This window comes from Mesoplodon bidens, assembly GCF_964165515.1.
Source record: "Mesoplodon bidens genome assembly, chromosome: 1".
NCBI classification, from domain to species: Eukaryota; Metazoa; Chordata; class Mammalia; order Artiodactyla; family Ziphiidae; genus Mesoplodon; species Mesoplodon bidens.
This window is the reverse complement of record NC_138176.1, coordinates 23569698-23594733: the sequence shown is the minus strand read 5'-3', so window position 1 is coordinate 23594733 and position 25036 is coordinate 23569698. Positions and strand designations below refer to the sequence as shown.

The 25036-nt window shown below is 41.7% G+C and overlaps 1 protein-coding gene across 7 annotated transcripts in view; it reads right to left on the bottom strand.

Moving 5' to 3' along the window:
* Positions 1-25036, bottom strand: part of SORCS1 (sortilin related VPS10 domain containing receptor 1) — a 575706-nt gene that overhangs the window by 127257 nt on the left and 423413 nt on the right. For all 7 annotated transcript variants that reach the window (XM_081221934.1, XM_081221935.1, XM_081221930.1 and 4 more), the window contains exons 7-9: positions 10233-10351; positions 9059-9148; positions 1815-1994 (exon numbers count right to left, since the gene is read on the bottom strand). In XM_081221934.1, the coding sequence (XP_081078060.1) occupies positions 1815-1994; positions 9059-9148; positions 10233-10351 (389 nt within the window). The remainder of the gene's footprint in view (positions 1-1814; positions 1995-9058; positions 9149-10232; positions 10352-25036) is intronic.

Below are 25036 nucleotides of genomic sequence, written 5' to 3'. Positions count from 1 at the left end.
ATAATTCTTTTTCAGATAGAATATAAGTGTATGATTGCACTTCCCAAATTCTGAATATGTTTCATAATGGCTCATTATATCCCATTATAAATCCTTCATAGCACAAGACTGACAAATGGCTAAAATCCATCCCCAAATAGCAGCTTTCTTTTCACCTGACTGTGCTTTAAATGGCCATTAAAGTGTTGGTGTTTGTCATAAAAGCTAACTGATCCAACATATGATTTTATTTTGAAGCTGGTCATTCTGAGAAACAAAGGGTCAGAGTTCCCTTAGGGAAATCTGGTAAACTCTGCTTTTTGTTTCTCCTCCTCACCCCTCTTTAGGAAAAGAAAGACGTATTGATCTTATCTCATGCATTGGCCCTCTGAGAGGATGGCAATTAGCTAATAGAGGTTATGCGGTCAGAAAGGTCGTCAAGTACAAGGGAGTGTCTTTTTTTTTTCAATATTTAGCTATAATCTTTTTTTTTTTTTTTTTTTTTGTGGTACGCGGGCCTCTCACTGTTGTGGTCTCTCCCGTTGCGGAGGGCAGGCTCTGGACGCACAGGCTCAGCGGCCATAGCTCACGGGTCTAGCCGCTCCGTGGCATGTGGGATCTTCCTGGACCGGGGCACGAACCTGTGTCCCCTGCATCGTCAGGCAGACTCTCAACCACTGCGCCACCAGGGAAGCCCAGCTACAATCATTTTTTAAAAAATTTTATTTTATATTGGAGTATAGTTGATTAACAATGTTATGTTAATTTCAGGTGTACAGCAAAGTGATTCAGTTATACACATAAGAGGGATAGATTGGGAGTTTGGGACTGACATGTGCAAACTGCTATCTTTAAAATGGATAACCAACGAGGACCTACTGTATAGCACAGGGAACTCTCTCAGCATTCTGTAATGACCTAAATGGGAAAAGAATTTGACAAGGGAGTGCCTTCTGATGCAATGCAAAGACATCCTCTTAGTTCTTTCTTCAGAGAGATGCAAGGGAGCACTGCCATCTCCTCCTTGCTCCACCCCTGACACCCTATTAGTCCCTCAAGATTATTTTCAAATTTCACACTAGGCTCACTCTTATTCAAACCCTTTAATTGTTTGACTGCTTCCCTAGACACTTTCCAAGCCCTCTGGGGCTTCATGGCCTGTGGACTTGGTCAACAAAGAATCCCTCCCATTCTCTAGTAGGTCTGTGTCTTTATTCCCATCTTACCCCTAGGTTCTTCATTACCTTTTTTTTTTCTTAGATTCCATATATATGTGTTAGCATACGGTATTTGTTTTATGGGGAGGGGGAAAGGTAAGCTGGGACAAAGTGAGAGAGTGGCATGGACATATATACACTACCAAATGTAAAACCAATAGCTAGTGGGAAGCAGCCACATAGCACAGGGAGATCAGCTCCGTGCTTTGTGACCACCTAGAGGGGTGGGATACGGAGGGTGGGAGGGAGGGAGATGCAAGAGGGAAGAGATAATGGGGACATACGTATATGTATAACTGATTCACTTTGTTATAAAGCAGAAACTAACACACCATTGTAAAGCAATTATACTCCAATAAAGATGTTAAGAAAATAAAAAAATTTAAAAAATAAAATAAAATAAAATAAAATGAAATAAAGAATCCCTCCCAGAGCTGTTTTGTGGATTGCAAATTAACCAACAAAAATGTTCTGCAACCCCACCTCCCTCTCCCAAATGGAATGAGGCCACACAAGGAACTAGTTATTAAAATGATCGAGGGAACGGCCAACTTGGGGACTTCAGCTGCCAGTCCCAGCACTGCAGTGGCTCAAGACTACACGTGCCTTGTGACATACCTCATAGAGGTCGATCATGACGTTGCCCTCAGGGCCTGTGCTGCTCTGGACATTCTCCAAGGCCAGAGTGAAGTAGACACCACGGGTGTCTGAGATGTAGAGGTTGTATGTGTCGTTTTGGTTCCATTCTTGGACCGCTGCGAACACTTGGTTCTCATCAGTGCTGATGACATGCATGTCCTGAGGAAAGACGCAGGGAAGGAAACAGGAAGAAGAGTTTTATAAGTGCACCTGGCACGCGTCCACAGAGTGGAATGCGATGAAGGATACCAGAATAGGCTCATAGGTACTGTGAGGCAGGACAGAGATTTTCCTACAGCATATTTGTGACATAATAGTTAAGTGTTGGTCACGTATTTCCTTTGTCATTTATGAGGTTAGGCAGTAAGGTCATCAGAAAATAGGACAGGGAGATGCTTGGTAGCTCAGTTACAATTTAATTACCTCATTAGATAATTTGAAGGATAATTTCTCAAATATGTATGAGTTTGGAGAATCAGGCATCCTGATAACTTTGCCAAGCACAAACATAGTACATGTCCAAAAGGCATATATGGGGCAAATACGAGGGGCAGCGAGAAAACAGACAAGCTTTGCATCTCTCACTGTGGTCCAGGGACCAGCAGCATGGGCATCACCTGTACGTTTGTTAGAACCTCAGGCCTCACCTATCGAATAGAAATCTGTATTTTAATAAGGTCCATGGATGATTAATATGCACATTAATGTTTAAGAAGCACTTCCCTAAGGCTCAGCAAGCCCTAGAGGTTCCAGAGGAAAAATGTTCACCTGAGACCCCCAGAGCACTAATCTTCAGGTTAATGAGTGTTCAAGGGTTTAGCTTATCAAAACCTGTACCCTGAGAAGTTCCCCAGGAAACCTTAAATAAAACAGGGAAAAACAGTCTGCATAAATGATGATGTTTTCAGACTCTGGTTGTCCTGGAAGATAGAAACAAGGCAGACCTAATGTGGAGGCAGTGAGCAGGTGTCCCTGGGCTGGGGATTCCAAATCCTTTCTCTCCCCGTTCAGAACTCCAGAGGAGTGGGCGTTCAGGGAGAGGCTGACATAGACCAAGGCTTGATGTCTCAGACCAAGGCCTGTTGTCTCCTTCAGGAGATCTCGCTCATTGCTCTCGGCAGCCTTCCCCCCTTCGCCCAAGGTGGTACACATTGGTATCGTGTTCAAAAACCAAAAAGCAAAACAAAAACAGAATTATGTATGAGGCTAAAGGTAAAAGAACAACCTGGAAAGATTCTTGAGCCTTTGTGTAGCTCAGTGCTCAGATCCTCCCAGAGGGATCATCCACTCTCCTTGAAAAGATTCAGGAGGTCTGTCAATCTTCCTTGGCAACAACTCCAGGGCTGGAAAATTCTACCTAACTTCAAAATTTTCCATTGTAATATATGCCCACGTTCTCTCAATCAATCAATCAATCAGCAATTCAGCTTCAACTCTGCTTTAGACTTAGAGGAACAAGTCTGTCATTCCTCTTGAAAATTGACCATAGTGAACACATATGATTCCAGAAGAAAGAAGTCCTTATCCAAAGGCTCTTGTATTTCTGACACCTTCTCAGGCCTTACTGCCATACTCTATAGAGTTTGATAACGTTTTTATAGAAAAAGTGGGGAGGCCAAAAATGAATCCTGCCCATGAATTCAATTTGGTTGATAATGCAAACTAAGGTTTGGTATAAAAGTTGGCCATATCTTATATCTGCCCAACGCCTATGTACATTTCTTCTGGCAACTGTAGCTTGATGTTCTTTGAAAAAACATCCTCATCCTTCTCAGACAAATTTCCTCCCTATGCTCAGTCTTTGCTACTTTCTCCCACCCTCAGCACCAGAAGTGAACTTGTAGGCCTAGCATTCAGAAAATTCCATTTTCCTGATGACCGTGATTGGATCAGTGATGGCAAAATCAGTAAGACATGATGCTAGAATGACTGTGGAATCATTAGAGAGAGAGAAAAAAGTTATTTTTTTACTGTTAGTTTGTAAGCAGTTGGAATAAAAATAAAGTCTAGATCTGATGGAGACATATCTTGGAGGCAGAGGATAAGCCAATCTTGGAAAAACAGGCTCAAAAGGTGGAGAGAGATGGCCCAAATTCTATGATACTCTTTGAGCCTCTGAATGTGGATATCTAAGGAGCCTGCCCACCTGCAAACTTGTTTAGTTAGAGAGGACAGTAGAGCAAAATGATTAAAAGAATGGTCTTTGAAATAAAACTACTTGAGTTCAAATCCCAGCTCTGTCATTCAGCTGTGCGAACGGAACTTTGTGCCTCAGGATTTCTACCTGCAAACTAGAGATAATAGTATGCCCTTCATGGAGTTGTGAGGATTAAATTAGTTAGTAAGTGTTAAGCATTTAACCACAGTGCCTGGTGTTAGCATCTGCTCCATACATGCTAGCTATTTTCTGTTAAGCAAACCCTAAATCCCCTTTGTTGATTAAGCAAGGTTGATTTGGCCTTTCTGTTCATTGCAAATATTAGGGTGCTAATACACTTAACAAAAAGTGGTTCATCCAAATGTTTTGTTTCTTTCTAATCGAGGGAATTAACTGTGGAAACTAGTCCAAAGGCCATTCATCCACTGAGGGTCAAACCTTCTATGGCTCCCCATTTCCTATAGGACAAAGATCAAAGTCCTTACCCTACCACTTAGAACCCTTAAACAACTACTCCCAATTCATGTTTCCTTCCTTGTTAGCAGGATGTAGCTTCATCCCTGAATTCAAGTTAAAATATTTCAGCAGTAACCTGGTCCCTGCATAACTGTGCCTTTGGACCCATTAAATAATCCTAGGGGCCAGAGTAAATCATCCATACTACCACAGCCCACTCAAACTTTTCCTTGGTCGGTGTAAAATGCAAAACAGATGCATCAAGTACTTAAGTCACTTAGAGAACTAGTAACAGCAAAAACAGATTCAATGGCCATCGCTAGATAAGGGCCAAGGGCAGATCTCTCTATATATATAATCTAATTACATTGAAGAGACTGTTTAAAAACTATGTTGGTCTTAAATATTTTAACTGAAACGTCTGACATATTTAACTGCCATCTTTCCTTTCTCTTCTTGCCTACACGCGCCTATATCAGGAAAATATGTTATTTCACCCAAAATGGCACTTTATGTTGAAAGCTTATACTGAGATACAAAATTTTAGACCAAGAAGTGAACCCTGAGATGTTCTAGAGCACTTCCCAACATCTGTTCCATAGGACACCAGTATTGTTCGATTTTAATAGATTTTTTTTGAATGGATCCTTTTGTAAAACGTTTTGATTAATGCTAACTATACAGCTTTCTTGCTCACAGGACATCCTAGAGCCTTTAACATATCAGCGAGCTTCTGTTAGTCTCTAGGCAAGGAGCATAGAATGGAGTTTATTTCTTTTTTTAAACTCACGATCACAGAACCAAATTGTCATGAAGCATCTCTATGGGCATTTTATTGAGTAATGAGTTACAGAAAATATTATTGTGAATCTAAGCTCCGTATTTTAAAAATGTAAAAAAAAAAAAAAAAAAGAAAGAGAAATTGACAAACCAGTCCAAGGTTCAAGGCAGGGGAATGACAGATGTAGGTCTGGAATTAGGGTCTCTTGCTGTGAATCAAGCAGCCTTTTCATCACCCACACCCCAGTTCACATCGATCTTCTCCAACACAGACAACTAATTCTAATATTACCTTACTTTTATAGAGTATCTGTCCTCCAAAATGCTCAAAGCACTTTCATATGTGTTGCCTCATTTATCTCACTTGAGTAGCTCAGAATGAGCTCCAAGTATGGTAAGGGAGGAAAACTGTCACTAGGTCTCCCTGTCTGGAGGGCCTCATGCTCTTAATGGTAACAGCAATATTAAAATCTCCCCACCTCCCTCTCTGGTCATCTTTACCATTATATTAATTTTTTTTTTAATACAGCTCAGGGTAACCTCAGTCTTTCAAGAGTTGATACAATGGCAGGGGATGATTAAAGAAAATTTGAGCATGTAAGTGCAGGTTTGTCTCAGTTCCTTTGGTGGGCATGAAGCTTTGTTCTTTTCCAGCTGCAGCAGCCCTGCTTTGATAGAGGGTCCTGAAATAATGCATCTTTGCCATGGATCACTCCACCCAAGCTGGGGCTTCTCTTTGAAGGTGTAATGGGATTGTAATGAGGCATCTCATTGCCTTAAATAATAAACACCCACTTGGACCAAATAGTACATTCATTTGCTGTAGTGGTTCCGATTTTTCTGGGGACAAGCTAAATTAATCACCCCATTCTACCCTCGGACCTCAGATGAGGCTGACTAATGGAACATGCTCATCTGGGACAGTGTGGGAGGGGCCAGACAGCCAATTCAGGCTCAGACTAAAACTCTTCCTTCCAGATTGGCAAGATGCCACTGGGGGCAGCTGTCAACAGTGATTGGTGTGATGGCTATGAACAGGCAATGCCCAGTATGTGTTTCCCAACCCTCCAGCCAAGGGGCCAAGTGGTTTCTTTGTTTTAAAATACCATTCTGAGGCTGCAGAGATCAATGGGACTTTTTCTCTGGATGCTCCTCAGTATATAAAAATTTGGGGGGGGGGCGGGTGCTGCTCCCTTTTAGTAATAGAATCTATTAATTTATTTAGAGAGTAGAAAAGTGTAATACAAGGAATGCCAGTTTGGGAGTCAGGAGATTCAAGTTCTAGCCTCAAATCTGCAGCAAGAAGCATCTGGTTTGGCTGAAACTTATTCCACTCAAAAAGTATATTCCCAAGAGTAAGTAAGCACGAGATGAGTGGCTTGAAACTGCTGTTTCCTGATGTGGTCCCAATTCCCACACGCCTCTTGAACAGGAGCATCTCACTGCATTGAGTATGTTCTTGTTTTTAAAGGTGAAAATCTTACAAGCCAACTACTTCATTTATTGGTCAAAGATGGCAATTTATTTCAGTGCTCAAGTGAAAAAAACCAAAACAACAAAAACAAAACAAAACAAAACAACCACCAGCTCTGCTGGACTTACCAAGGTAACATGATCACCTCCCTCGTGGACCTCCCTAAAAGATTATCAAGGGTAATTTTAACAACACTCAGTTTTTCTTTTACATACTGACTTTACCCAATTCTCATCTAAAGCACAACTCCAATCTTGTGTTTGTCTTTTTGAAAAATGTTTTAAGCCAAATCAAGAGCAAGGAGCATTTAAACATACACAGGCATAGGCATATAGTTCTGGGCAATTACAACTGTCATTAATCTCTTAGCAGCTGAAAAAATAACTACTAATATGGAAATAGTTCTTTGCAGTTAATCGTGTAATTTAATGTGTGTTATTATCTCTAATGGGCTGAGGTTTACAGCTCACTTTTCACTATGCTAAGGTTAGGGGCAGAGTGCTGGCCAAGGACGAGAATTCTGCCTGGAGAAGCCACTGGCTCTCCTGGGAGAGGCGACCTGCAGCGCCCTTGTGCTATATCTATCACTGATCCCCTGGGCAGGTAGCTGATGTTGGTCCAAGATAGCAAACTACAAAGTCATGGATAAAAATACAAGACAAAGAGTCATGAAAACACAATTGAAAAAGAAGTTATTTATGTTCTTTGTTCAACCAAAGGTTTCAAAGCTGAGCTATATTTAAACCTACACAGTCCCCTTCTTACAGCCACACACATCTCCCTTGCTCTATTGATCAAGGCACACCTGTCAGAATGGCCATCATCAAAAAGTCTACAAATAACAAATGTTCGGGAGGATATAGAGAAAAGAGAACCCTCCTACACTGTTGGTGAGAATGTAAACTGGTGCAGTCACTGTTGAAAACAGTATGGCATTTCCTCAAAAAACTAAAAATAGAACTACCATATGATCCAGCAATTCCTTTGCTAGGTATATAGCCAAAGAAAACAAAAACACTAATTCAAAAAGATAAATGCACCTGAATGTTCATAGCATTATTATTTACAATTGCCAAGATATGGAGGCAACCAAAGTGCCCAATAGCAGATGAATGGATAAAGAAGATGTGTGTGTGTGCACGTGTGTCTGTGTGTGTATGATGGAATATTAGCCATAAAAAAGAATGAAATCTTGCCTTTTGTGACAACATGGATGGACCTAGGGAGTATTATGCTTAGTGAAATAAGCCAGAAAGAGAAAAACAAATCCTCTATGTTATAGCTTATATGTGGAATCTAAAAAGTAAAACAAATGAATGTATATTAAAACAACAAACAGACTCACAGATATAGAGAACAAACTAGTGGTTACCTGTGGGCAAAGGGAAGGGTGGACACCTAGATAGAGGTATGGGATTAAGAGATATAAACTACTATGTATAAAATAAATAAGCAACAAGGATATATTGCACAGCACAGGAAAATATAACCACTATTTTGTAATCTATAAAAATATTGACTCATTATGTTGTATACCTGAAGCTAATATAATACTGTAAATCAACTATACTTCAATAAAAAATTTAAAAATAAAAACACTCACATGTCAGTGGTTGTTGCTAGAAAAAAAAAAAGGCACAATACATTAACAATTTCTGGCTACTTAAAATACATCACAGGGCAGCAAGACCTCAAATCCACAGCTTTGAGCTCCCAAGTCAGTTTCACTTCCACTAGGTGGCGCTCCATATTAACGCAGTTCTTCAGTGTGTGGAGAGAGAGTCTGGGGATGTTAGCGGTTGGGAGTCTTTAACTTTTGTCTGCCACTCTTTTTAAAGGAGTATGTCTTTGGGAAAGTCTAAAAAATTAGCTATGTCTCCGAACCCTAAAGACAACCAGTCTCGTAAGTTCCACTGGGAAAGAAAGCAGATGTCGGATGCTACATAGCTGCATCACCTCTCCATGATGAATAACAACAAAATGGTATATATGTATGTATCATACCTGTTGCACTGATATACTGTGCATCCAAAGCATAGTTTCTGTGCTGCTAGAAAACCAATACATCCCACTTGAAAAGCAAAAGCACATCAGTCATCAATTTACTCAGATGCTCCTACAGCAAGAATTCCAAAGAATTAGAGAGAGAAAAAGAGAGAAAGAGAGAGGTAGGGGAGGGAGGGATGGACCACTGAGAGAGAAAGGAGGATAAGGAGGTTGGCAAAAAGGAAAGTAAAGAAGTGAACTTGAGAAACAGAGATGGGGGATGAAAAGAAATAAATAACTACGAGAGACTGAAAGGGTCCTTGGGAAAAAGAGTAGATACTGAAATAGAGAAATTGATTCAGGCCATACCTTGGGCAAAGCATATTTGGGCAGCTTCATTTGGGCAAACGCATTCTTTCGGTAGGAAACGTAGTAGTGTGGCCGTCCTCCTGATGTCAGCTGGAGCATAAACATAAAGGGTGTAAGAAGAGCTACTACGACAGTTACAGGTCACAGAAGGACAGCCCCTGAACGGAAGGGGGTAGCTGCCAACACAACAGCGTAAGTGAGTATTGTGGGCCAGTGTAAAGAATTGGCATTCAGTTCAAAAACAACTTAGTGTATGTGAATTCAGAGGCCCAAAGTGAACCCACTGCACAAAAATACAATTCTTCAATTTGCCCTGCGGTACAGAAGTCAGGAAACATTTTTAGCAATTTTTTTTTTAATAATACAAGCCTTAGGGTATATTGGATCTGTGTCCCTCAGCAGCCCAGCCATCTAGCCCCAAGATTTTGACCACACAAACAGGTCCCTGTGCCAGATCAGAAGGAAATGGTCCAGGTCACAAGGTGGCAGAATGGGAGCCCCCATCTTGGCACTGAATTCCAGTTTTGTGCAGTCACACTGCTGGCTGTGAGCATGTCCCACATACAGCAGTGCTGCTGATGTGTTAGACGAAAATCCAAGCCAGCATCGTGGTTCAAAATCATTCTAGACCTCAACCTCCCAGAAGAGAACAAATGGTGAGCTACCTCCCCCAGGTCTGCCCAGAATGTACAGCCCAAAGAACCCTGTGAGTCTGAGGGAGGGCGAGAAGCGCTGTGGTCTCCAACTCAGCTGAGCAGCATGAGGTGCAGGCTGTCAGCGGTGCACTGCCACTCTCTTTCTCCTTTGGAGCCACTCTTTTTTTCCCAGCTTTATTGAGATATGAGCCGCATAGCACAGGGAGATCAGCTCAGTGCTTTGTGACCACCTAGAGGGGTGGGATAGGGAGGGTGGGAGGGAGATGCAAGAGGGAGGAGATATGGGGACGTATGTATATGTATAGCTGATTCACTTTGTTATAAAGCAGAAACTGACACACCATTGTAAAGCAATTACACTCCAATAAAGATGTTAAAATAATAAAAATAATAATGCCTTTTTTTTTCTTTCTTTATTGCTTTTCAGGGAGTGTAAGCAGGCAAAGGGGCTGCATTAGGGACAGAAGCAGAGAAGGGAAATGTCTTTGACACAATCAATGGAAGTGGATCTTTCATACCTGAACAAACACATAATCATCCTGGACAATCAAAGAGTCTGGGTCAATGTAGCCTGGGAAAGGTCTGTTTCTGCTGGCCTCTGTGCAGTTCTGCATTCGGCAGGTTAGGTATTGTGAATCTGAAATACACGAGGGTGGGGTGATATACACAAAGCATGTTAGAGTCAGAGTGGACATCTTCTACTTCTCTTGCTGTCTGCAAGCCTTTCAACAAACCTCACATTCTCTATTAACTACATTACTGTTATTATTGTCGTTAAAAGTATTATCAGTATTATTTTACTCACTTGCTGTCAACACCACCAACACTATTTCCCAGTGCCTCCACCAACTCTTGTCATCCTAGAATATTAAATTCCTGTTAATTAAATTTCTTCCTTCCAAACCCAAATGAAAATATTTTCAAGAGCGGGCAATAATACTTGTGCCTTCTTAGTTATTTTTTCTCATTTATAGGCTTCACCTCCACACTTCGACCTTCGATAAACTGGGAAACACACACATATGTGCCATCATCAATCACCTCACGCTAGAAGTGTTGTTGGTATAAACAATAAGATGCTATGTGAAGATAAAGGTTTTTCTTCTATTACTAATTGGGAATAAAACAGAATTGAGAGGAGATTCCCAACTCAAAAACTTTGCCCTCATTTTATAGGTGAGTAAACTAAGACCCTGCATCTCACCTGAGACTATAGCAGGTGATAAACATATCAGTAATAACAACTCAATAGATTTGATCTCTGTTGCTGGAAGCATATTGTATGAGGGAGGCTGTCGCTGTTTTTCAACCGCAACTATTCTGCCCTCTCTATGAATCAGATGTCACTTAAAAGTCCCTTTGCCTCCTCGCGCTTAGAATAAATTCAAACCCTCTACCACCAGTGCTTCAACTGCCCCTCATGCTAGTCTCTTCTCTCCTTGTGAATCTTCTCATCTAAACTGCAATATGTTCAGGAATTTGGCCAAACTTTCTACCACTTAAGAGGCTTTACATTTGGGCTTCCCTGGTGGCGCAGTGTTTGAGAGTCCGCCTGCTGATGCTGGGGACTCGGGTTCGTGCCCCGGTCCGGGAAGATCCCACACGCTGCGGAGCGGCTGGGCCCGTGAGCCATGGCCGCTGAGCCTGAGTGTCCAGAGCCTGTGCTCCGCAACAGGAGAGCCCACAGCAGTGAGAGGCCCGCGTACCGCAGAAAAAAAAAAAAAAAAAAAAGAGGCTTTACATTTGTATTCCCTCTACCTAAACTGCTTCTCCCCAGGTTGTTCCCCAAAGAATGTCTAGATTTCAGCTTACTGTTACTTCTGAGGGTTTTCCATGATTACTTTCGATTACACTCCATCCTGTTAATTCCCTTCATGGAATTTATCACAATCTAAAGTCACCTTGCTCATGATTTATTTCTGCCCCTCTCCCTGTTAAGAATATAAGCTCCATGAAGACAGAGACCTCTTTTGTCTTTGTTGTTCCCTCCTAGACCTCCAGATTCTAATACTGTTCCAGGCACACAGTACGTAATAAATAAATATTCCTTGGAACATACCACTTTACTGGAAAATATCTTTTTGAATGAAAAAGGAAGTTATTTTACCTTTTTTTGGTGCTTAATGAGTGGGTAAGTTTAATTTTAGGACATCAAAGATGTATGAAGAAATCCACTCTTCCAAATGAAGAAATCAGGACATGATTATTTACATGAAATGGGGGGTAGGCAATCGTATGTTGAGTTGGATATAAGGATTCACTAATTGACTTCCCTGAAGGAAATTTCTAGCACTACTTTTACGGAAGAACTTGGGTAAACCTGTATTCTACAAGGAGTGCCACTAGGGGGCGGCATGCATATTTGCTCCAACTGACCAATGGCTGACGTAGCTGCCGATAAGCTCGAAGGAGAGCTTTATCTACCATCTTCCTTTATCCATAATCTTCCTTTATCCCGCTGCCATGTGTGGTGATGGGGATAGCTCTCAAGTATTTTAACCCATCTAGTCCTCCAAAGAGAAACTAAAGAAAAGCCTTTGACTCTCCCTTCCCTATCTCCTTTCTTAGACATTCTTATAGTTTCATTTTAGGGCATAACTCATCATCTTTCTCCCTGAAGAGAATTTCTGGGACTCATTCCTTCCCAGAACAGTTTTCCCCATGGCACACAAAATCTGTACCTCACAATTTCACACTCCATCAGACCCTTTTACAGCTTTAGTTGACTTCTGTTTTTCAAAAGGCAACTCAGGGTCATAGAAATGGAGATTGGCATCTGTGAGACCTGGGCTTGAGTTCTGGTGTGGTCATAGCTGCATAATTCAAAGGAAATTATCTTCCTGAGTCTTGCTACCTTCATCTATTAAATGAGGATGCCAATGTCAACTGTCTTGTAGTTTGGCTCTAAGAATTGACTGAAATAATATATATGCTAAATGCTTTGAAACTCAAAGTTGTACAAATGTGAGTTGTTACTATCAACTATAGTGTTCCTGTTTTCTCTTTTGCTTCTTTTCACAATGATTAGATCAGTTTGGGGCACACAGTTTGTCCTTAAGAAAACTGAATTTGAGTATTACAGTTATATTTCACTATCAGGTACTATCGGTGACCTATCCAATGTTCATTCCTCCCTGCCTCTTTGCCAGAAAAGCCAGCACTGGACCTGGTGGCTCATCTTTCTTCCACATGAATCAGAAGCTCTGATGTGCAGGGAATAAGCCTCTTGAGTTTATGCCCACTCTACTTGCCATCATTTGCTTTAGGAAAAGCCATTTAAACCAATTCTAGTAAGTAAGAAGTGAAAGAGATCTTTTAAGGGGCTACAGGGAGGCACAGCAGAAGACCTTCTTCTGCTACCAACACTGAGTCCACATGATGTGTGGGACTGCTCTAGCCTTCTTGTGCATGGAGGAGTCTTACAGTTAAGCTTACACAATGAGTATGATGAAGAGGTGGAAGGGACCTGTTCCCTGATGACATCATTGAGTTACTGATTATACTGAACCCAGGGTTGCCCTGTCTCTGTGCTTCTTGTTATGTGAGATAATGAATGAAAACAATCTGAATCAAAGGTTCAGAATTTGGAAGTCTCAGGCTTCAAATTACAAATACAACTTCCAATTACAGTTTCTCAGACTGCCACCTCATGAGGACTTCTTGATGAATATACACAGTGCTTGTTTTATCTACAATGGTGTCTAATAGTTTCTTTCTTAAGACCTCAACTTCCTCTTCAAAGGTCCCTGAGCAAGAATAAGATGGAAAATATAAAAATAAACTTTTCAAAAAAAAAAAAAATTAAAAAATAAACTTTTCACATTAATAACTATACAAAAATTATAAATCTGAGGGATCTGGGGAGAAATGAAAAGAACAGGGAAACTACTATTTGTTGAACATCTACATGCCGAGTACTCTAAAGCATGTTCACACTTATTTGGTACATTTAATCTTCACAATACTATAGAGTATAATTTATCAACTGACTTTGCAGATGAAGAGAATGAAGCTCCAAGAGGTTATAGAAATGGCAGTATGCGGTTTCAAACGGGGTTGGTTGGCCTCCAAGTCTGGTTTATTTCCACTATGTTGCATAGTGGAAATAATGCAACCAATTGGTTAGGGCCAATTTTTGTTAAGCATGTTTTTTGGCTTCCAAGTATAAATGGATATATCTCGATTAAAAAAAAAAGGCTGTACATTTGTATTTTTGTGCAGGGTCATTTGGCAATATGGATCAACATCTTTTTGGGTTCATTTCTGAGAATTCGACTTGAAGAAATAATTAATGATCTATGCCAAGATTTATCTACTTTGATATTCATCATAGTGTTGTTTATAATTTAAAAAAATAAGAGAAAACAAAATGGCCAACAATTGAGGAACAACTAAATAGACTGTGGCACATGCATAGTTTGCTATTAAAATCCTGCCTCTAGACTATATATGAGGAATTACAGAAATGCTTAATGCATTTTATATCATAAAAATAGCTTACCAATTAATAATGTTGTATCAATGTTAATTTCTTAGCTTTGAGAAAGAGAACATAGTTGTATAAGATGTTAACATTAGGAGAAGCCGGGTAAAGCTGCACTATCTTGCTAACTTCTCTGTTTATCTAAAATTATTCCAAAATAAAAGTTTTTAAAAAGTAGGTTACCAAAATATGTGCATATGGACACGATTTTGTGCAAGTGGTATATATAGATGTCTACATATGTATGTTTACATAGGGAAAATGAATCAAAGTTATATATGTGATGTCAACACTTCCGTAGAGGCAGTGATGTGAGAGAGGCAGACAACCAGTGTCAAATTTTTGGTCAGCACCTCTCAGCCGGGGAAAGGGGCCAGGGGTCATGGTGGGCTTGTGGGATCCTGCTTGCAAGAATTAGAGAACTGTCTCTAATTCCTTTGCTTGTTCTATCTCTCTCCACTCCCCGTGCCACAGAGCTGTGCAATGAGCTGTTCTTGAGCTGAGAATTACAAAATGTACCACCGAGGGACCCAAGAAAAGCCCCAGGAAGAGGTCTTGAAACCATGTCTCTCTTTGGAGAGGTTCAAAGTGAAATTTGCAAGCTGAAGGGGAACTGATCAATTCCCAGTGGCCTGCCTGTGGTAAACTACTCCCGGTTTGTTCTCCTTCCCCTCCTAATGGAAACAGAAAGAAACTGGCTGCACTTCATATTGAGGCACCAATCATTCTTATTCCCCTGGGGCTTTGCTGTAACAACATTAAGCATGATGAACTCTTTCCATATTCAATTCTGGTGAGTTTATGATGCAATTTCATAGGAAGTATCTTGTAATCTGGCATTAATTAACATCAATTAATGTAGGCAACTGCTAGACTTTAGAATTAATTTCATTACTTTTCCCACACAGATGTTTTCCTTGCCACAGGTAATTAGGACACTGTGCTACTCTTTTTAAGCATCTCGCTCTCTGCAACAGCTGCTGCTTGGAATAATGCAATTCCCATGCCCCCTGCGCTGCTCTAAGGAAGGGAAGCTACTTTCTAAAGGCCAGGCTTGGAGCAGGGAAACAAGGGTTTAAATGCAGGCTTAGCTTGGTAAACCTAAGCAAATCACTTTACTTCTCAAATCTGTAAAATGGGAATAAACAGGAGCCATCCTGCCAGCGGTTATGAGGACTTAAAACCTCGGTCGGGAAATGTGTTCCGTCCTGTGTCTGGCTGGACTGTGCTCACGTAGTGGGAGCTGTGGCTGTGATCGAAGCACCCCCTCTTTCATCTGCTCAATGTGTCTCAAGGGAACCAACTGGGAAGCACTACAGACATTTCTACCTGAGACAATAAGCTTCCTTTATATTCATGCTTTGGTTTGGCTTAATTTTTTAAAGTAATTTTTTAAAACACCATGAAAAGTATTCTCCTGGTGGAATTAATAGATAATAAATATTCTATGCAGGCAGTGTGAGGTAGTGGTTGGGGCAGAACTGGAAACTAACTAGGGCTGTGAGATGACACAGAAGTCACCTTGGTGCCCAGCACACAGGGCAGCCCGCCTGCAGCCAGATTGCTGTGCAGGGTCTCCCTCCCTTTGGAGTGAGGGGCTAGGTTGAGCTCTTTCTCTCCTGTGTTATGTGACTCTGAGAAGGTCCTTTACCAAACTAGGCTTCAGACCTTTTCTCTATGAAATGCGGGTTATCAGAATTTTAGGATCAAAGGAGGCTGTTAAAATCAGACGACTGACTCTAAGATCCGAAGGTCTTTACCATCCTTTACCCACTGAGACCTCTCCCCTTTTCACTCTCGCCCAAGTGAACAAAGCTCTGTGATGTTGCCGGGAAGTCTGTGTCTCTGGGGCTTCCGCTCTTTTTAAACAGCACGTGCATTCCTGGCTGACACCCTGTGTTCATTCAGAGAGCTCCCCTGGTTTGAACTGCCTTTTCCTTTCCTGTGATCCTATCCAAATACTTCCTGGGCCCCTCTGTGGAGTTTTTCCTGAGGCTTGGGCAGACCTCTCCCTTCCCACAATGGCTGCATTGATAGCGACAGCAGCATTAACCTCCAAAACAACCAGAGCAACTTCTCTGAGTCAGGAACTGTGCCGCATGGATCACAGGCTTTTTCTCTGTTAAACTTTGGAGAAAATCCAGAATGAGGTACTTTTTACAGGTAAAGAACTCCAGACTTAGGGATGATACTTTAACACTGTAAAAGTTTAATTTTAAATAAAACCATAAACTAGGCTGGCAAGCCTGAACACTTTAAAGCTCTCTCCCGTCCCCCATTAATTTTCAACTTTGAAGCAGAACAGTTTCTAAAGCCCATAATCTGTATATACATTTGTATCGTGTTCTTTCTACTGTCCTATTATTTGGTTTGGAACATTCCTATTACATATTTGCACCCAACACACACTCACACACACACATGTGTGTGTGTACACATGTATCAACAAGCTTGTGCTCATAGAAACTTCATTCCCATCAGGGGTCCAGAGCACTTTGTGGCATGTACCAGTTAGAAACTGAGATCTTCAAAAGTGAGACTCCAGCCTTGACCCCTGAAAGACTATACTGAGGACAAGAAGTTTCTGTGAAAAGTATAAACTTAGATCAAAGGTCCTCCTTTGGCATGATAAGCTTGTGGCAGTGCTTTCTTCTAGGCAATCTCTTGATTTTGGCCCAGTATAACTTTCTAAGTGTTGTCTTGTATGGTTAGCCTTTGGACATTCAGGAGGCCATGATTACTACAGGGAAAGTTCTGGAATTACACATTTTTTGCCAAGCATGGGGCTAGGAATTGGGGACATGAGAGAGAAAAGGAGGGCAAAATAATTTAGTAGAAATACAGAAAGTCCTTCACCAAGGATGATGCAGTGGGGTGAGTGTATCCTAGGAGGGGTGCAGGTGCAGGTTCTGTGGGTGAGGGACATCCCCCAGGTGAGGGACATCTGACCTTCAAACCTCTCCACGGATGGTTTACTCTGTGTCAGGACTTCTCCTGTGACTCTGCATTTATTTTACTTTGCATCACACAGAGTTGTAGACCTGTTGTGCCCTCATGGCCTATAGAACACCTGAATATAGAGACTATTTTACTATTGACTCGAACTCACAGAGGGACAGTTACCTGGGCAGGGCTGAGGGTGGGGACACCCAGGGAAGGCTGCGTGGAAGAGCTGAGAAAAGCCTGGAAAGCTGCTTGGAGCAGTGACAAGGGGGAGACATCATTCCAGAAAGCAGGAGCACTGGGCCAGAGCACAGCAGCATGAGAGAGAATGGGAGACAGGCTTGGGGAATGTCAGCCACCTCTTTTGTGAGAAAGTCACACTAGAACTCCAGTTTATGCCAAGAAAAGACACTAAGTTATCTGCCAGGTCACACCCAACCATGAAAAACCGAGAAGCATGTTTGTTCCAGTAACTTTCCAAATTGAGTTTACAAAGAAAGGAGTGGGAGACGGAGAGACAGAGACAGGGAAAAGGACAAAGAGTAGGAAAGAAAGAAAACAGGAATCAAAGTGGAAAGGAGGGAGGGAGGGAAGGAAGGGAGGAAGAAATGAAAGCAGTTTTGTGCATGGAGGAGAAAATACACAGCATGTATTCTCCAGGGCTTTTCGTGGGAGAGGGATGTACGCTATTTACTTAAATGTGTTTGCGTGTTATATGATGAATGCCAGGACAGAGGGTCAGTTCAAGGGACAGCCTCTGAGACACATGGGTATATCCAAACCACTATTTCTTCACTTACTAACTTTCTATTTTCATCACACTCGATACTGAATATCATACTTGGAACATGATAAGTATTCAATAAAGATCAATAAGACACGATCCTTGCCTTCCATAGTGAAATAAACAGAAGGAGATGACACGTTTGTCTGTCTTCTCTATATTCCAGCTACACCTCAGCCACGCCAAACATGCCCATACTCCGTATCCTTCACACGTGATGTTCCATCTGTCTGCAATGCTCTTCCACCCAGCAGACCCAGCTCTCTCCCTTACTTCCATAAGGACTTGGCTGAAAAACCAAATGCCACCTTACCAGAGATTCTTTGACAGTGGCCCCTGCCCCGCCCCGTCACTTTTTATCTAGACTCTGCTTTGTTTTGCTTCCTAGAACATACCACCCCCTGGCACTATGCATCTGTTTATAACCTGTCTCCCCTAACCAGAAGGTTAAGCTCTATGAGAGCAGGGCCTTTGCAACATCCCTTACGATCCTTTGTCATGCCTAGAAGGGCAGCTGGCCTAGCACCGATGTCCAACAATGCTTTTCAAATGAATGGATAATAAATAGGTCTGCAATGAACCAGACCTGGCTTCAAATTTTAGCCTGTGGCAATGGCAAAAATATTTAGCCACTGTAAGCCTCACTTTCCTCATAATTAAAGTGAGGAAAATAATCATAGGTCCTACCTCCAAGAGTTGTAAGCAGTGCAGCAGCACCAGCCAAATAATAGGAATACAAGGCACGATCCTAGCATCCGTGCTGCTTGAGAACACATGGAGCAAAGGGGGGCGGTATGAGTAAGTGGCAAGACCTTTACGACGCTACCTTTTGTTCTTGTACAAGCAGGAGTCAGAAACATGAGGAATTTTCCTTAGAAATTGCCACATATGCATGTTATATGGACTGTTGCTGCTGAGTCCTGGGGGAGCCTGAAGACCCAGGAGAAAGCCAGTCCTTTGTCCTAGAGTTAAGATCTGGACATCTAACAAGGTCATGGGGAAGGTGAAAAGAGATGAGACATGTCAAGAAAAGACTAGCAACCTAAGTGCCCATTCACTAGCACAGGAATGAATAACACAGGCAGAATCGTCACACAGTGTAAAACGATACAGCAGCGAAAAAGACTGCACTGGAGCTCCGCTCAGCACCACGGACAGAGTGCCAGGCAAAGTACTGGGCAACAAGGCAGAAGGGTACCCAAGGTATGATACCATTTCTATGAAGTTCAAAATATGCAAATCAACATTATACACTGTTTAGGGATACAGACACAAACAATAGAAGGTAATGGTGTGAATAGGAATGATTGACACCCATTTCAGAAGAATGGTTAGTGGGGGTAATTGGAAGATGCAATTTGGGAAGAGGTACTGTGGGCTTCAACTGTGTTTGCAACAGTGTAATTCAGAGGTTGACACAAACTCTGGTCCATCCAAACCCAGCCTGTCATCTGTTTTTGTGTGACCCATCAACTATGAATGGCTTTCACATTTTTAAATGGTTGAAAAAAATCCTAAGAATGGTAACATTTCATAACCTGTGAAAATTATGTGAAATTCAAACTTCAGGGTCCATTAATAAAGTTTTCTCAGAACACACACACATACACACACACGGAAGATCTGGAGATGACAAATTTCTCTCGTGCACCTCTGTGTTCTCCCCCTCAGGATGGGAGGTAAGGACACAGATCTCCTCACAGATGGGTGAGCACACAGGAGGCAGGGGAAGTAGTAGCACATAATGGATACAAAGGACTTAATTTGAAAGCTTCCCAGCTGAGCCTGTTACTGCACTGTCACTGTCAGGTTTTTCATTGCTGTGTGGGGAGGCTCATGTTATCTTATTTTATGCTTTTTTGGTTGGTTTTCAGGGTCGTCTTTAGGCTGCTAAATCAGAGAGGCCAAATTGAAATCAATAGTCTTTGAAATTAAGAGACTTTTGCAATATGAAAAATGGGGTTAGAAGGACACTGCTAGAAAGACAAAGTGGTAGTGGTGCCAAAGCCTGGGAGCCAAGGTAAAGTAGAGGTCGCGCCCAAACTGCTGGCTGGAGACTCCTGACTTTCACTCTCTCTCCCACGCTTCTGTGCTTTTCTTTTCCACCTTACTTGCACAGCAAGGCTTCTTTTTACCTGATACTTTAACACCCTCTACGGGAAGGACTAAGTGTACCCTCTCTGATGCCCAGCTCACTGTTGTCAGTGTCAAGTAAAATCCTCAGGTCCTGACCCCTGTGGCATTTTCCATTGTGGCCAACTCCAATTCCTCCAGGAGTTCCCCCTTCACTCTGGGCCTTGGCAGCCCAAGGACTACTTATTGGGCTGGCCACTTCCAAGCAGCCGGCATCCCAGGCTTTATCTGTCGCCTATAAAGCTCAAGGAAAAACCTGGCAACCGTTCTACACTGGTCTGAATGTCCTCTCCAGGTATGAAAGGAGGACACTGTGCGCACGTTACCAAGAACAACTGGAGACGTCTGGTTAGAAATCGGTGGGAGAGTAGAGGAAGCTCAAAACCCCGGCAAGCGATAAGGTCGAAGGGAATTCAGGGGATGCTCTGAAGTCCCTTGAGGTGCCTCCTAAATGTATCTAGGACGTTGGATTACATTTCTAGGATCACTCTCTATTCACAGTTGCAGGTTACTCAACATGGGAGGATCCCTTTCTAAGCCAGAAGACACACCTCTGGAGTATATCCTTAAGAACTGGACACCTAAATTTTACTGTAAGAGTGCCTGGCCTTTATATAAATTGGGGGATGGAAAATGGCCTGAAAATGGGTATCTTGCAATTGGATCTTTATTGCCACAGGATGGGAAAATGGACTAAGGTTCCCTATGTTCAAGTTTTCATGGCCTTTTATCATAATCCTGCTCTATGTGGCTCCCTAATCAAAAGCCTGAGGAAACAGAAAATCTCTCCTAACATTCTAAATGATCCCCTTCTAATTTATCCCAACTCTCAGGGGGGAACCGAGCTTCCCCCACTCTTGAAAGTTCCCTCACTCCTCCAGAGATTCTTCTGATCAAACTAAGACCCCACTTCCCCAGAGAAACAATCCCTGCTTGGACAACATTTTATCAGCCAGTCTGCCCCTGTTATTAGGGCCAGTTTTAGCACTATTTGGTCATATGACTACAGAAAGGAAAGATGATTTTTTTTTTTAAAATATGGCCACAATATTCTTTAGACTCTGGAGAAAACTGGTTAAAATAAAGCTTTTTTTTGAAATTGTAAAACCAGTTCTTTTTGCATGTGCAATTAGAGAAATCTAGCTTGTTATAATACTTTTTGGTTTATTTTCAAAATTCTGACCCTGAGAGAATAAAAATATGCCTAGGAGAAAGCTTGAGGTTAACTCTTATCATGTCCTTGGGAAACAAACACAGCCCACTTTGCCTGAGACTTTGGCCTTGGGTTGCTTAGTGAAACTTCAAGTCAAAAGAGAAAAAAAAAAGAGGCAAAGAGACAATTTAAGCCTCAAGCTGGAAACTATGAGATCTCTGTCTGGATATATGTATGTCTCAGTATGTGTCTCTGTCTTTGCATAATATTGCTGAGGTTAATTTGTAAATGAGCTCTATTTAACTGGCCTAAAAAAGAAAAGTAAGGGCTTCCCTGGTGGCGCAGTGGTTGAGAGTCCGCCTGCCGATGCAGGGGACACCGGTTCGAGCCCCAGTCCGGGAAGATCCCACAGGCTGCAGAGCGGCTGGGCCCGTGAGCCATGGCCGCTGAGCCTGCACATCCGGAGCCTGTGCTCCGCAACGGGAGAGGCCACAGCAGTGAGAGGCCCGCGTACGGCAAAAAAAAAAAAAAAAAAAGAAAAAGAAAAGAAAAGTAAGCGCTCACAAATCAAACAATTCTAAATACAAGACAAACTAAAGATGTTTGGGTTTATTTGACACACGCCTTGTACCACATTGAGAAAAAAAATGTGCTTTGGAAAAATACATGTTTTTAGAGGTTATGGAATGTGATCTTGAGTTTGCTAATCAGAAAACACCAGTATGACAAACAGTTACACCTCGTTTCTTCTTGGTTTTCACTAGAGGTTAAGGTTTTTTAAGGGTTAAAAATTATAATATGTAATCAAAGCTACCGAAGTGACAAGAGAAGCATTTCAGTGTGTAAAGCAAGTAGGATATATGTTGTTGGCCAGAGAAGATATAAAGACTGGAGATATTTTTGTTGGGGAAAGTGATGATAATAAATTTGTCCTACAGTTAGTTGTTTATAGATGAAAAAAAATGGGCAAGTTATTGATAATATGGATCCAGGAAGTGATAAAAGTTTTGTGGGAAAGGAACTATGAAAAAAAATTTGGTACGTTGTTAAGACTGATTAAGACTAAATTGAAATTAATTAGGTAAATAAATTTTGCTATTAACAGTAAGCTGGTATCAGACTGAAATTTGGTTCTCTCTCTATATTAAGAGAAATGCTGCTTTTGATAACAGACTGTGTGAATTTCTTTGCCTTTAAGTGATTTATATTTGCTTTTGAAGTCTTTTGTTACTTTGGTTAAGTAAATAAGTATTATTTCACAATGATCTATGAAGATTATGGCACAGGTAGATAAAGTTCATTCTGCTTCTTCGAGATTAACCCCCCATTGTCAGACTTTTGCCACCCTGATGCCCTTGTAGCATGGCAACTGTCTACTCCTAAATCAGCGAATTTAAAATGGGTCAACAATAGCTGTAGATTAAACAGCACTATGGGAAGACATACGTGCTCTTCCCAGACCAGGGCTCAAACCTGTGTCCCCTGCACTGGCAGGCAGATTCTTAACCACTGTACCACCAGGGAAGCCCTTGGCTGTGTTTAATAAAAATAGGGGTAATTAAAAAGAAATATGTTTCACTAAATATTATCATAGTTTCATTAGTTAAGTTCTGTGTTTACTAAGACTCACTTCCCAGATAGTTCCTTGCTGTTATGTTATACCGTTACAAGTTTTAATTGAGTTATTAAAGGGACACTCAAAGTTTGTTTCTGAAGCCTAACTTTGTAATCAATCTTTGGATAAAGATCAGATGCTCCATGATCTACAACCAGGAGATTAACACCAGGCTATAGTCATTCAAGTTTAAAGAAACAATTACACTATGCTAAGGATAAGGAGCCTGGTAACACTAGGAAATTGGGCTAAATGCCTTATGGACAATGCCAATGTATACAATTTCCCTTAAAGATAAGGACTGGTGAAAAATAGACTAAGCCAGACAAGCTGGAGATGTACTAGGCTGTGCCTAATGAAAATTTCTTAACTTAAATTCTTACTTATAACCTTACTAATACTGCTAGCTCTATTATTTCTATTTTTGCCTGTTTAACAAAATTGTTGTTTCTTACATTACCAAATGTGTGACTGAGCCTCTGATAAAATGATGGTATATAGTCCCATATGAGATCAATGACTGTAAGAGTGAAACTGTAGATACAAGAAGAAGCAACAAGAGGGAATATTTTCCTAGACCATAAGAGACTAGTAAAGCAGGAGGTCCAAAGACTTTTGGCTACTCACAAGGCCTAGTCCAGTAATGGCACACTGAGCATTCCTAGCACTGTGGGACAAAGTAGTCATAAAATGCCCCCCAACCATGGTCAAATTTATGACCATGAAGGGGCCCTGCCGACAGGAAACTGGCACTTGCTGCCTGCCTCTACAAAGATTAAATCTGGAGCTGCTGCAACTGCTGAACTTCAATACCTCCTGAAAGGAGCTCAAGGTGGAGATCAGGAATGAGGCATTGTGTGCTCTGGGAAAAAAACTGACAAAACAGGCCTGCAGATGGTTAGATATTTTCAGGTAAGGATTTTTATGAGCCCAAATTCTCACCTTTCTCATACCTAGAAAAACACTAAAATCATTAACAATGACAACTGCTTTGGTTTATGTGTTAATACCACATCAAAGGTTAAAACCTACTTGAATAAAACTAGACAACTGGCTACCTGACTACAGGTCTCCTCAAAGTGCCAGGTCTAGACTGGGATTCAGGCTTATCTTCCTGAAAAAAAAAAAAAAAAAGATCTATTTTGTCTATTAATGTTCAGGTTGTCACTCCTCCAACTACTTCTGAATCTGTTATACCTACATCAGTAACACTAGGCTAATAAAAAAAGACATCAAAAAATATATATGACCACACCAAATGGCTCCATTCCTTTGAACAGGGTAACCCAAGTGCTGACTCTATCTGGACCAGGATCAAAAATTGTTACCAAATATAACTTGGTTCTAACTCCTGCTCTGGCCACTGGTTACAATAATTCTTTTACTGATATTTACAATATTTGCATACTTGTTAAGTTTGTCTCTTTCAGATTGCAACAGTTTCACAACAGGATAATGGTGATGCAGAGATTTCATCTGTTCTCCTCAGAACAGATCCTGGCAGAATTAACAGCGTAAGTCACCCTGGGGGCCCTTAATGAGACAGGGCGAGAGCTCCATGACCCCAACTAGATACTGTCTATGAGTCCCTTGCCAGCCTGAAGAAGCGACAGAGGACAGACCATCATCCCTCATGCTCCCAGTAAAGATTTCTTGAGGCTCATGTCTCTCATGGGGAAGTTGAGGTAGGAGATAGATGGGCCCCTGTGCTGGTGTTTGTCAAGTGGAGTAAAACTGAAGCTTTGTTCTCACCCAGACACTCCAAGGACAAAGCTAGTGGCAGAAGCTGAGCTCTGCTGAAGTAAAGAGATAAGATGACCACTCCTGAGGTCAAGGAAAACTTCCCTATCTGCACATGTGCAGGAAGGCTCCTTGGGGGTCAAAAAGGGAGGGGGCATCACTCCATAATATGTGTGGACGTGCACCCACGGGCCTCTGTGGTGGGATCTGTCTTAGCAAATAGTTGTGTACGCATGTTGGGGAGCGTCCTAGGACCAGGCAGGAGTGAAAAAAAGAAACACGATAATTGGCCAAAGGTAAACAAAGACCCAGAAGGACTGTCCTAATAAGTGATTTAAATCACCTCTTTAGGGCTTCCCTGGTGGCACAGTGGTTGAGAGTCCGCCTGCCGATGCAGGGGACACGGTTTCGTGCCCCAGTCCAGGAGAATCCCATGTGCTGTGAAGCGGCTGGGCCCGTGAGCCATGGCCG